Source organism: Saccoglossus kowalevskii, chromosome 1 (assembly GCF_978046115.1).
Source record: "Saccoglossus kowalevskii chromosome 1, keSacKowa6.1, whole genome shotgun sequence".
NCBI lineage: Eukaryota > Metazoa > Hemichordata > Enteropneusta > Harrimaniidae > Saccoglossus > Saccoglossus kowalevskii.
In genome coordinates this window covers 18,468,489-18,483,419 of record NC_140641.1, presented here as the reverse complement: position 1 = coordinate 18,483,419, position 14,931 = coordinate 18,468,489, and the positions used below count along the sequence as shown (strand labels likewise).

Here is a 14,931-nt window from a genome sequence, read left to right as displayed (position 1 = left end):
GTAACTGCATCAAGTGATTCAGCAATATCAAACAACTGTTCTGAAATCGTCGCCATGTTGGGCAAAGATTTCTGGGTGCTAGTACATATATATATATAATTATCAAGATGTCGAGAGAATTTCAAGACAATGAAATGTCAGGAGAATATAACGACAATAAATTGTGAGGATAAATGTTGAGAAGATTTATGGAGCAAATATCAAGGAAATAGTGTGAGAATGTTGAGAGAATGTCAAGACAATGTTGAGAGAATGTCAAGACAAAGTTGAGAGAATGTCAAGACAATGTTGAGAGAATGTCAAGACAATGTTGAGAGAATGTCAAGACAATGTTGAGAGAATGTCAAGACAATGTTGAGAGAATGTCAAGACAATCACATATCGGGGGAATATCAAAACAATTAAATGTCGAGACAACCAATTAAATGCATATTTGGACAATAACGACTAAATAACCATACAATAGCATTATAATAACCAAATATTTGTATAATGAAACAATAACAATGAAATAATGACATAATAATAATAACATAATGCCCAAATAACAACCAAACAACGTAATAATGACATAATAATGATGACATAATGACCACATTGATGACATAATGTTCATATAAAGACACCAAGATAATTTTGGCGGTGTTCTCACCCCATACGGATATAATAAAAATTTTACTAGATCGACACGCGGACCGCAAAAGAAAAAGGTTGCTAAGGTAACGCGCCAGTTCAGCGCGTGACTTGGGGTCAAACTTCGGTCAACACACACTTGATGCCAGCATCACCGCGCAGCAAGTTTCACAAAGAAGTACTTCAAGTTCAATTGCGTCCCAAAATTATGTCGCTAATCACTCTGTTGTCGCAGCGTGTGTTGTGTCATGTCCATGATGCACCCCGTTTCGACTTTGACTTGCTTTTCCTTCTTAGTGCATGTTCTTGTTCACGTAAAATTCGACCTCTCACCAATGTATTAAAACACTTTGAATTTATACTTTGCATGATTATATTTGGTCAACGCGAAACATTATTTTTTCTAGACCATTTCTATCAACGCAGGGTTATTTTTTTTAGACAAGATGGGCCTCGTAATACCTGCCAAAAGATTGCCCGGGCGATCTTTTGGTCCACATTTTTCTAAAAAAAAAATCGAATCCTCCATAAGATCGCCCAGGGTGGGGTATCAGCCGTATCCGGTAATAACTTTTTTCAACACTGTGTATGTCATACATACCGTGGAGCCAATGAATCAAACTCATCAAAGAAGAGAATACAAGGTTTGGCACTCTGTGCTCTGATGAACATATCCCGTACAGCTTGCTCACTAGCACCAATGTATTTACTTAGAAGCTCAGGGCCCTGTAATATAGCAATCAAGACAGAATACGCTAGTCAATTTATGACCAGAGGTACATTACTTGGGGTTTGTAACTACGGTGACAAGATACCAAGATCCCGTCACAATCTCGCTCTCGCATAAACGTTCCAACTCAGAAAAAATGCGAATGCGCATGCCTGAGGTAACTAGGATACTGGGATGTCCAGGTGGATCAAAATAGCTGCCCACGATATGACAGATTACGAGAACTATATTTTCTGTACATTTTCGATGTATTACATTTTTCACTATGATAGTGACAAGAAAAGTTTATTTTTTTCATTACAAACCTTGAACATTGATATGCGTCATGACAGAAGGTCGTAGCCTCAGTCTCGCTATCTACGAGAAGAGACTTGAATGGGATCTTGAGATGATGTCACCATACAGTACTATGCGAGTTGCAAACCCCAAGTAATGTACATGTACCTCTGTTATGACACATCACAATCATTCAGAAAAATACAATATTCAACACAATACAGTGTGAATTATTTAGAATACTTGATTCAATTAATCTATTTTTTATGGTTGATATTTTTTCCACTATCAATAATTTAGTAAGTTAGTATGAAATATTTTCATCCTGAGAATTGTAGAATTTATATTGAACTAGGGGGTCATGACAATAATTGTGTATGTATTTAGCTGTGTGAAGTTGGGATCGGTATCAGAGCAGCATCGGTTTAAAATACATGTACCTTAGAATAATACAAGATTTTGTTGTTTTGGTGAATCCAATGGCATAAAAAACAACAAACTCCACTCGTTCTTGGATTACGTCACATTTTTTATGTATTTTAGTCGCCGATATAGTAAGCGACCAAGATATGATAGTATATAGAACATAGAAATACTTGGTAAAAAATCTTATTCAGTTTTCAATAATATTTTCTCATTATATCCAATGTTAATTTTTCTCCCACAATGCACTGTGATATGCTCAATAAAATGCTCAATAACAGTTAAAACTTGAATTTGGTTTGAAAAACTTTTTACAATGAAATAAACAAAGCATCCAAACACTGGCTGATTCATGTTGATAACAATTTTAGGATTGTACAATATAAATTACCTTAATACTGATAAAGTGTAATCCACATTCCTTGGCAACCACACCTGCCAATAGAGTCTTGCCTGTACCTGGAGCACCATACAATAATATTCCTGATCTTAGTCGTAATGGGCTATTTGAAAATAAAGCTGGAAACTGGAAATAATTTTAAAATAATTTTCTTATTAAAATTTATAAAGTTATGATAATCATGAAATATAAATCAATGAAAAGTAGATAATTATTCTGAAATCGTCTTTAGTGCGGGTAGTATGTTTTTTTTATTATACAGACGTTTAGGTTTATTATATTTTATTTTTCGGTGATGTTAAATTGTTAGTGCTATGAAGGTTTTTGCAATTAGATGCTATAAAGTCATTAACAGTCACAGGAACTATTAAAATTAAATATAAATTTTGCAAAAGTTACTGCGAATTCCTGTCTCAAAGTAGAATGATATGAAGTATGCGCAAACACTTAGCTCAGGGCTAAGCGCTCTCTGTGGCGACCTTTGGGTGTAGACAAAATAAATTTGGTTCGCTGTCTACGACATGCATTAATAAAACTCTGTATTCTGTTACGCCGTTGTATACTGTTTATGTGCATCCAAATAAGTTGAGTCCGTCTTCTCTCGCGTTCCTGTGCACGTCGCTTCAAAATTAGAACGAAACATGTCAGCAGCAGAAATAGAACCTTGCGCATGTCATCCATTTTTTGTTGGTAAATAGCGGCTTGCCAAAGGTCACCGATTGATGGTGCCCCTTAGCCCGTGCTAACGACTTGCCCTCCCTGTGCGTGGACACAATTGGGTCTAGCCAAAATGCAAATATACTAGATAAGCCAAAATCAGCTTAAATCTTAGCCCGTACTTCGTGTAACATGAACACAACTAATGATATACCAGTACAAGGACACTACTACACTAATTAGACTCCTGGAATTCCTGAAATTTGGGTATCGGTAACGTTGAGGAGATACGAATGATGTTATACAAATTGGTATGTGGATCAGGTGTACATATACTTGGAGTTGTATTCCGACAGACTTTGCATACACACATAGTTCCAGGCTGGCTAAATTTTTCTCACCTTAGATGGTAATTGTAAAGTTTCTATTAGAGCCTCTTTTATCTCATGTAGACCACCAACACTCTCCCATCCAAGCGAACCAGCATCATGTAACGGCACGTTCAGTAATGACATTGGTGTGAAGTCTTTCAGAGCACATTCCATATCCAAGTCAGTCAGGAGCAACTCTCCCATCTCTCCATCTGAGAGATAATTGTACATACAATGTATCACTATCACATGGCATTGTCAGAGAGCTTCATGGGTTTGAAATGCCCATGATGGTCATTGAAATCAAAAATATGTACATTTTAAGTTTCTGAGGTTACCTCACCTTCAGTCAGCATGATATCAGATGGTTTGACGTCCATCTCTCTTGTACTTGCTGCATGTATAGCTCTCTCTACTAATGTCACCATGTCTTTTGGAACATACCCCTCTGTCTTAGACGCAACATCATCGATATTTATAATATTGATGCTTTGTAAATCAACTTCCGTTTTCCCTTCAATCACAGACATCAATATCTCGCGCCTGCCAACCTGCAATGGAGTGATGTGATACTATGATGTTATTATGAGGATACCTCACAAAGTATGCACAAAGACAGTACAGCGAAAGTATTGACTAACACGTAGAAGAGGTCAATGCGACGGCATCTGTCTGAGTGCATACTTTTGAGGTATCCTCGCAATAACCATAATTATTATAAATCTTTTTCTTCCATGGGAATGCCGAATTCCAAAACGTTTAGAACACAATCAGCAAACTTCTTTGTGTGGAGTCCGGTCAAACCCTGGTGGCAGCCATGTTTGTTTTTATTATTAGAGGACGCATACATGTCAAATCATTTTATATTTGGATTTCACATTTCCTTATACCACATAATTACGATATTTTACGGGGACTGCGCGTCGGTCGATACTGTCGCTGTACTGTCTTCGTGCATACTTTGAGGTATCACCGTAATAACCTTATAATATTAAATAATCTATGCACAAAAACATAACCCAACCTAGTGTTCGTATAATACACTGCAAGTAACATCAGTAAAGTCTGCCTTGTTTTTTACACACCAAGATGCAGTTTATTTGTGTTTTGGGATGTAACTGTGGTGGTATGAATATGTGGGAAACAGCCATTAAACATGTAAAAACGAGTGGTAAATGATTTTATGAATCTATCAATAAATAACCCAACTTCCGGCACATGCTCCGAAGCCTAGCTACCAGAAAACTCGCAACAATTATTTGCAACACTGTTTACGACAGTTAGTTGAATGCCATTTCAGTGCTTTGTTTCTGACAGGGTATACAAATACCAGCAGTATAAAAAATCAGAATGCACTGGACAGTTATTTGATAATGTCAGTAGAGGTTATACAACTTAAAGTGCGTGTGCAATGCCCGACCTCACGTTTCCCATTTTAGACCTGTGTCCCACTGAAATGGGCAGTTATTGATTTTTTGGCTGAAAATGATTACTCGTATCCAAGTAAATTTGGGATATTTCTCGTGTTGTAGCCACGCCCACCTATCCTGAAACGGTCGATTGTTTCCGGATTTCCGACTCTCGCCGAAAGTGCGCCACCAGATGCCTAAATGTGAGAGGAAGTCATACCCCTGAGCCGTAGTAACACTGGTCATTTAAACGATATACATTTTTCGGTCGGCGTTTTTTTCCCTTTTTTTGTCTATTTTTCTTTTTTTTTGAGAGAGAGAGAGAGTTTTTAGATGTTGTGTTACGGGCAGTTGCAGTGAAACGTATAGTCATAGTGTAAGTATTCACACGTTTCTAATCGATTCGAAAATGCGACATCAGTGGATGAAAGCCACTTAACCTCAGCTTCTTTTTTTTTTTGAAAAACTGTCCTCGTTCATGAAAAAAACAACTAGGTTTAAAGAGAAACGCCGACAACATAAACCTGGCGCAACACTTTTGAAAGAACCGGACCATGACCACCGAGGCGGATTTCAGAAGAGAGAGAGAGACGGCAAGTGTTTCAAATGAGTTGACTTTTTTTGCGATCCTGATTATCGTTTTATAGAGACCATTTAAGTCCCTGTTAAGTAAAGAGTAGCAATAATTTTGACAGTGACACGAAAACGAAGCGTCAGACAAACAGGAAATTACACAGCCCTTACACACTGCTAATTGTTTTCATTTTCGAAGGCTAAAAGTTTCTTAATTGTTTGGTGATTGGTGTTGAATGTTGAATTCACACCTCTGTTCTTTTTTACCTCCATGCTTGCAGCTTGATCTGCGTAATAATTTATAAAATAAGAACCCGGGCTTGGTCAATGTGTTTCCACCAAATAAAGTTTTAATATGATGTTATAATTATGACAATGACTCCATGGATCACGCTAACTCGAATCAATTCTGAATTTATCTGTATATGTGTCAATCTTGATTATTTTTGTTATCCAATTAAACGCCGCTTTTAATGCACTTGCCCTCGTCGTGACCCGACGCGTTCACCTATTTCAACAAAATTTCAATTTATTTCCAAGCGACTGTCATTTATTTAGTAACTGTGATTTGTCATTTTTTAATTATTTTATAGTGATCACTATAGTCTAATGTTTAGAATGTCAAAATATGTTCTCTTTTATTTTAATTTTGAAAGTTTTACTCAGACGATCGATGAAATAAAACAGTGTAGTAACCTTTTTTGTCCAGCGACAGTGTACAAACGTGTGCCGGTGACGATCACGGTGACCAGCTACACCAGAAAGGGAAATATTTCGCATCTAACTTAACCCCATGCAACAAAAATTAATACTATGTGTTCATTATGGTTCATTCCTGCTCGACGAACAAGTACATAAGTGAAAATTTAGTCAAAGACGAGAAAACTGCACAAGAAATTTGCCTTATTTACACGTATCGGCAATGCAAGCTGCCATGCGACTTCCCCTTCTGACGTCACAAGGGGAATTTCTGTATGCAAATAAGAAGCTAATGAGGAGCCTCGTTTTAAAATACACAAAAATAAAGTTGCCGTAGATTGAGTTGAAAACACATTTTTTCACTCAAAAAAATAATTCATGCTTAGAAACATAAAAATTAATAATATTTATGTATCAATGGATAATTTTAGGCGTGAAAATAGCAGCCATTTCACAGGCACTTTAATTAATTAGAACTGACCCGATCAGGAGGCGTGATTTCCAGCATGTTTTGGAAAATGTGTGTTCCTCTTGTTGCTGTTAACGATGAATGCACAGATTTCTGTGTCTTGCTAGTTGCTATTAGGGCTACTCGGTGTTTTGATGACAATGATGATTGTGTAATATCCTTCAACACTGAAAAGTCAATGAGAGATAAAATAGTGTCATAACTAAAAAAAAATTCTTAAAATTTGCACATTTTAAGATTTTTTTTTTAAAGCAAATTTTCATTTCTTGAACAAAATTGTTTTATGAGTTTATTTTGTGAATGGCAACAAAAGTTATGAATTATTAAACAGTCATCAGATTTATAAATACAGATTTTAAATATTTGAGTGAAAATTACCATAATTTTATAATAGTGTGTACTTACACTGTGCTATTCTTGTATTATAAACAGCTTCAGGGCCCACTTCCTCTTCAGGCCCCAGAGGTGCACTAGTCACATGATCTAAATCGTCCAATAAGATGATAGCAGGCTCTCTCCAGAATGCTTCACGAAAGGCTTCCTCCCAGATCTTACGTATTGATTCCACTCTCTTTCCTAGATGGATTTTTCATTAGTCAAAAAAAATTACACTGTGGTCGTCCTGTCCCACATGTATATGTAGTATCCTCAGTTTTGTCATAGATACCCTTTGAGCAGGATTTTTTTTTTTGTAGATACAGTTGCGTTTTTTAATTTTTGTGCTGTCCTCCTTTAATGTCATCATTCATTGTCTTTTTACAGTGTATATACATGTATAACGTACTGGACCGCATTAGCGACCATTGTCCTCTACTCAGAAAATTATGATTTTTTAGGGGTGGGTGCTTACCCTAGCAGCATGGTTTTTTTTCAAAAAAACTGGTAACTAGGAATTTTTGATAGGTAAACTGAACATGGCATGAAATATTTACCATATTTTAATTTTTTAACAGGTCATTGTTGAAGCGTAGTTTACGCACGGTTACCGTGGTCTACACATTCACAACATATTCAAGGCGGTCGATATCCACGCTAAGGCATTTTGAAGGGGTTGGCGCTTTGCCAAATGTGACCTCAAATATAAAAATTGCGAAAAAGTGGGGGATGAGCATTTGACTGGACATGGGCGCTAACGTGGTCCAGTACGGTAATTATATTAACTTCCTTGTACATAACTCATACCAGTAAATCAAAAACATATACTATAAATTATATGGCTTGACATTATTGGACTAGAATCATGTAACCATAATAATGACAAATAGCAACTATATATACATGGACAAACAAACACTGCGTTCTAGAATGCTACATTATTATTCAATCTACCCCAAAAGCTATGCCCTCTAGTGGCATGCAGGAGTACAGTGTTTGCTGCGCTTACCTTTGAGTTGTTTACACTCTATGATGACACAGTGACATAAATAAGGCCACTCGTGAAGCTCTCGACACAACGCTCGTCCAAGCGACGATTTACCACTACCTTTAGGGCCATAGATCAGTAGTCCACCATTCAGTAGTCCACTGGTTGATTTGCATATGTAATTAGCCAGTGGTCGTATGTTCAGACTTGCTCTTAAATGATCTAATGCTTGCTGACCAATGTCATTAACACTGCTGTGAAGAAAGAAGTGTAATGTCTCCACATATACAGTTTATATAAAACTTAAATCTGACTTTAAAGAGCAGTGGTGGACATCACATTGCACATGTTTAAATTATATGTAAACAAACAATGCATTCACATTTTTTAGGACAACTTGTATGCGTCAGAATTAGGTGTAATGGTGTTATATGTCACCTGATCACCCGTTATGTAAAAAGTAGTGTCGTTGGTGAAACTGAAAATGGCGGAATAAACAAGAAGCTAAACTTGAAAGATTTTTTAATGTTTCGTGTGTTCCTAAGTCAACCCCACACAATTATAATGTGACAGATTTTGTAATTATTTTTTTGCTTGTCCAATAAACAAGCAGTTTTCATATTTGATTGTCCCATGACAAAATTAGTTATTTGGGTCTGGTAACTTCAATCCCTGCTTAAAGCGGTACAGATATCAGGCAGCAAGCAAACAATGTACCTTACACGAACTGTGTAATCGCATGTAAGTTCTGATGTTTTCAATCTTATTCATTCCTGCGAGTTTCTCAGGGCATAAATACAAACCAGAATATCTATATATCTATATGCAAACATTTTCAGCAGCTGATTAAAATAAACACTTACCCAAGATTCCTTAGTCGTGGTGTTATTATGGTGGAATCAATATCACTCACACTATTGCATGGCATTCTGGGAAGTGTCACAGGTTGGGTGTATGGTATTAGATTGACAGATGGTGTTACTTTTCTTGCGATAAATGGATGCAAAAGGAAGTATTCATTGTCTTCTTTTGTGTTTGATTTCACAAATAACATGAATTCGGCATAAATATCTGAAATAAAATTGAGATAAATAGTCACAATATGTTAGTTATCATGATTTAACATGGAAATTTTGTTTATTTTCAAAATGGCCGCAGACATAAGTGACATGCTCACCTGCAGCCCTGGATACAGGAAACCGGACCAATGTTTCTTGACTGACAGGAAGTGGATATATCATGCAGGACACACATGTCAACCAATGTTGAAATGAATATAGTATCTCCTCTTTCTTTATGTCTTCCGGCTGGAAAATAATACCAAGTGAATATAATGTAGATATCTTGAGTGATTTTATCTAGCACAACTACTGATATTGACAACAACATGTATCGATATTGTACGTAACAAAAAAATTTCAGAATAGTAACAATAAATCTTGGACGCATATGGCCGCTAAAATCTTGTTGAAAGCATGAGAGTTCGGTGATTTGTTTCTGCCCCTCAAATAGTGTATGATTCTCCCCCGTCACTTAGTGAACCGTTCCACAGATCTATGTATTAACTAAGGTATTTGGAACAGTGAACACAATGAAGATTGGGGGTGGAACTTTATTTGAAGGGCAAAATCAAGATTTGCGGCTCTCTCACTCTTAATAAGATCTCGGCGATTATTTTCACCTAATGTTTGTTTGTCGATTTGCCGTAGTCATGTAGCATTTCTATCACTAATGTCACCAGTGTATTGCATTGGTTCTCTTATTTGCATACATGTGTATGTAAATACACGTTAACACTGACAAATCATACCGGGGGGGGAAGGGGGGGGGGGGTAATTTGAGTTTGGGGGTACTTAAAATCTCACGAAATAACAAACATTGTGTGGCCTTAAGCACCTTATTAAATATGAACTTCTAACAGAGAAAATGTGGTATTAGTGTTTATTACCAGTTTTGTGAATGGTTGCAGCTGAATACTCGATATATTTGATGCCTCATGCTTCAACCCATGTAACCATACTTTACTTGTCACTTCCAAGTTCAATTGTCGGCGCAGAAGATCTTGAACTTGTACAAAATCACCCTGTAGGTAATCAGACGGTACCATGGAAACAGATTTGAATTCATCACCAGAGTGAATACTGAACTCGTCGTTGTACACGATGATTCGCACGACAAAAGATGACTGCTGCTCAGCTATTTTCTCAGGGTCTTTACTCTTTTTCTCAGCGACTTTCTTTTCATCTGCGACTGTTTCTTTTTTCTTACTCTTCTCTTCGTTGTCAAGGATCTTTTTTCTCATCTCTTCCATTCTCTCTTTTGGGGATGACAATCTCGTCAACAGGGCTAAGAAGCTACAGTGATCCGTATCCAACAGCATCCTCACTTGACTTTTCTTTTCCTCACTGGCCATGGCGTTGAGAAGAGTATTCCGCTTTACAAACACTGTGGTAGGCTGCATCAAATGCGAGTAATTATCACTAGGGTCTGCCTCCAGTGGACCAAGATCTACCTTGGACAACGCTTGCTGTGTCAGCTGTTGAGCATAAGATGGTGGTCGGCTTAGCGATTCAGTGACAATTGTACTGTCACACATTGGATGCACTCTCACTACCAGGTCAACATCGCTAAGATCAATTTCTTCATCAACATCTTCGTCATCATCGACATCCTCTTTTTTCCCTTTTGTTTCATTTCGTTCAACCTCTGGAGATGACACAATTTTTCTGACATAGTTAAATATTTTTGAAGCATACCATGCCGGGTAGAGAGACCACTCCAAACGTCCATTCTCAAGAATCAAACCATATTTTCTAACATGGTCCACACTTTCTAATCTCTCTTTTCCATGTGAACCATTCCCAGGTAGTTCTGAATTGCGCAATGTTGAACACGAGTTGACACCATCCATTGAACCATTGGCAACAGAACCATGAGTGGATGCTTCAAGAAGCGATTTTGACTTTGGTTTTGGTTCCAATTGGTGTTGGTGTCTAGTGGGTTTATTGAAACTTTCAGATAGCCTAGATTTGGGTGCCACTATAACCTCTGTGTGTTGCTCTAGTTTCGCATAGCATGTGGCAGTTGGCATAATTTGATCTGTAAATTATGAAAAGAATTATTGTGTTTATTATACAATAATTGATTCAAAAGAATTTTTTTTTTTTATTTCCCATGACTTTCCATGGTATTCTACAGGGGTGACATAAACGTATAAATACAGAAATCACACTTTTATGTAGTCCAATGTATAGTAAGTTTTTGCTTTTGAAAAATAAACCAGATTCTGACAGGACTTCAAACATTGTTTATTAGCACCATGATTTCACCAACATTGTATGCCCCAGAAATTAATGTAAAATACTTTATTGTCGCTTGGATTTATTTTTGGTATTTTCGCTGAAGGAATGATTCAATGAAAATAAAATCAAGCGAATATACCATTTTCCCTATATTTTACATTCAACCTGTCAAAACTCAGTGAAAATAAATCCCATACAAAACACCAAAAAAGTCTTTTCAGTGAAAATTAATTCCAGCTAAATAAAATAAACTATTTTACAGTATTTCCGTTTTCTTTGAGTGTAAGGAAACAAAAGTAGGCTTTGGCCTTTAAAACTTCATTGTAATATTATTTTTTCATGTGGAAATAAATTTATTTTATTATGACCCCAAAAAAGTTTGATCAATGTGCATGATACAAGTCACATTGTGTAATTAGAACAGGACTGTATCTTATAAAATTTGCAATCTTTTCTACCCTTGAATACAATTATATGAAGGTCAACAAGTAACAAACATAATGACATTTACCTATTTTCATGAAAATACAAATATTTTTATTGATCCACACTGGGAAGACTTGACCAGGCCATACAATTCTTAACTGACTGAGTAGCTGGGACTCTATATAACCAGCATGCAGTTCCTGCAAATACAATTACTGAGTTAGGAGATTGTCACTAATTGGCTAACAATCTGTAATCCTGTCACTCATTGGCCAACAACAGTAATCTTGTCATTGATTGACTAATAACTGTAATCTTTCAATGATTGGCTAACAACAGTAATCCTGTCACTCATTGGCTAACAACTGTAATCCTGTCACTCACTCATTGGCTAATAAACTGTAATCCTTCAATGATTGGCTATTAAACTGTAATGCTAATTCTTGTCAATGATTGGCTAATAAACTGTAATCCTAATTCTTGTCAATGATTGCCTAACAAACTGGAATCCAATTCTTGTCAATGAATGGCAAATAAACTGGAATCCCAATTCTTGTCAATGATTTGCTAATAAACTGTAATCAATCTTGTCAATGATTGGCTAATAAACTGTAATGATAATTCTTGTAAATGATTGGCTAATAAACTGTAATGCTAATTCTTGTCAATGATTGGCTAATAAACTGCAATCCTAATTCTTGTCAATGATTGGCTAATAAACTATAATCCTAATTCTTGTCAATGATTGGCTAATAAACTATCATTCTAATTCTTGTCAATGATTGGCTAATAAACTGGAATCCTAATTCTTTTCAATGATTGGCTAATAAACTGGAATCCCATTTCTTGTCAATGATTTGCTAATAAACTGTAATCCTCAATCTTGTCAATGATTGGCTAATAAACTGTAATGATAATTCTTGTAAATGATTGGCTAATAAACTGTAATGCTAATTCTAGTCAATGATTGGCTAATAAACTGCAATCCTAATTTTTGTCAATGATTGGCTAATAAACTATAATCCTAATTCTTGTCAATGATTGGCTAATAAACTATCATCCTAATTCTTGTCAATGATTGGCTAATAAACTGGAATCCTAATTCTTTTCAATGATTGGCTAATAAACTGAAATCCTAATTCTTGTCAATGATTGGCTAATAAACTGTAATGCTAATTCTTGTAAATGTTTGGCCAATAAACTCTAATTCTAATTATCGTCAATGATTGGCTAATAAACTGTAATGCTAATTCTTGTCAATGATTGGCTAATAAACTATAATCCTAATTCTTGTCAATGAGTGGCTAATAAACTGTAATCCTAATTCTTGACAATGATTGGCTAATAAACTGTAATCCTAATTCTTGTCAATGATTGGCTAATAAACTGTAATCCTAATTCTTGTAAATGATTTGCTAATATACTGGAATTATAATTCTTGTCAATGATTGGCTAATAAACTGGAATTCTAATTCTTGTAAATGATTGGCTAATAAACTGTAATCCTATTTCTTGTCAATGATTGGCTAATGAACTGTAATCTTAATTCTTGTAAATGATTGGCTAATAAACTGGAATCCTAATTCTTGTCAATGATTGGCCAATAAACTGGAATCCTAATTCTTGTCAATGATTGGCTAATAAACTGGAAACCTAATTCTTGTAAATGAATTGCTAATATACTGGAGTTCTAATTCTTGTCAATGATTGGCTAATAAACTGGAATTCTAATTCTTGTAAATGATTGGCTAATAAACTGTAATCCTATTTCTTGTCAATGATTGGCTAATGAACTGTAATCTTAATTCTTGTAAATGATTGGCTAATAAACTGGAATCCTAATTCTCGTCAATGATTGGCCAATAAACTGTAATCCTAATTCTTGTCAATGATTGGCTAATAAACTGGAAACCTAATTCTTGTAAATGAATTGCTAATAAACTGTAATTCTCAAACTTGTCAATGATTGGCTAATAAACTGTAATTCTCAAACTTGTCAATGATTGGCTAATAAGCTGTAATCCTAATTCTTGTCAATGATTGGCTAATAAACTGTAATTCTCAAACTTGTCAATGATTGGCTAATAAACTGTAATGTTAATTCTTGTCAATGATTGGCTAATAAACTGGAATCCTAATTCTTGTCAATGATTGGCCAATAAACTGGAATCCTAATTCTTGTCAATGATTGGCTAATAAACTGGAATCCTAATTCTTGTCAATGATTGGCCAATAAACTCTAATCCTAATTCTTGTCAATGATTGGCCAATAAACTGTAATACTAATTCTTGTCAATGATTGGCCAATAAACTGTAATACTAATTCTTGTCAATGATTGGCTAATAAACTGTAATGTTAATTCTTGTAAATGATTGGCTAATAAACTGTAATGCTAATTCTTGTCAATGATTGGCTAATAAACTGTAATTCTAATTCTTGTCAACGATTGCCTAATAAACTGTAATCCTAATTCTTGTCAATGATTGGCTGATAAACTGTAATCCTAATTCTTGTCAATGATTGGCTAACAAACTGTAATCCTAATTCTTGTCAATGATTGGCTAATAACCTGTAATCCGGTTATCAACAACCATGTGTAACTAACTGATAGTTGTACTCACCAATATTTCCCAGTCATCTACAGACAATGGTTCAATATTGGCCGTACTACAAGAAGGCACACTGCATAAAGGTTTTAACAATACCTGAAAAATTATCGAAAAAAAAAAAATCAATTCAATTTGAAAATTTGACAATGATCTCCTAATATTAAGCATAATGATTTAAACAAGGAACACATTCCCATATACGATATGTTATACATGTATTAAATTGGTAGTAATATCAATGTGTTTATTGCACACATGCATATGCTCTATTTTATATAAAGAGATATTAAATAACAATGTACTTTTCATACAAATAGTATTCATAACTCATTGTTGGTCCTATGAATATGCATAGGATTGGCCAATTTACATGCCGGCAATGCAGATTATAGAAAATGTAATATTAATGCCCAGATGTTTTTTAACAGTAGATCTATTATTTTATGTCAGTTAAATATTCAACTTTTTAAGCTGTGATGCGATTGGCCAGAAACATGAATATTTTTTTTAATATTAAATGTTAAAAAAAAGTTGGATATTATGAGATACTCAGCACATTATGGAAACCAAATAATGACATATCCAGTCAT

General features: G+C 35.3%; 1 protein-coding gene across 1 annotated transcript in view; it reads right to left on the bottom strand.

Moving 5' to 3' along the window:
- Positions 1-14,931, bottom strand: part of LOC102809708 (peroxisomal ATPase PEX1-like) — a 57,389-nt gene that overhangs the window by 38,654 nt on the left and 3,804 nt on the right. The window contains exons 4-15 of the mRNA XM_085499751.1: positions 14,354-14,437; positions 11,817-11,931; positions 9,952-11,102; positions 9,181-9,310; positions 8,867-9,074; positions 8,025-8,257; positions 7,046-7,216; positions 6,653-6,807; positions 3,834-4,041; positions 3,521-3,702; positions 2,454-2,588; positions 1,235-1,359 (exon numbers count right to left, since the gene is read on the bottom strand). Coding sequence (XP_085355877.1) covers positions 1,235-1,359; positions 2,454-2,588; positions 3,521-3,702; positions 3,834-4,041; positions 6,653-6,807; positions 7,046-7,216; positions 8,025-8,257; positions 8,867-9,074; positions 9,181-9,310; positions 9,952-11,102; positions 11,817-11,931; positions 14,354-14,437 — 2,897 coding nt within the window. The remainder of the gene's footprint in view (positions 1-1,234; positions 1,360-2,453; positions 2,589-3,520; positions 3,703-3,833; positions 4,042-6,652; positions 6,808-7,045; positions 7,217-8,024; positions 8,258-8,866; positions 9,075-9,180; positions 9,311-9,951; positions 11,103-11,816; positions 11,932-14,353; positions 14,438-14,931) is intronic.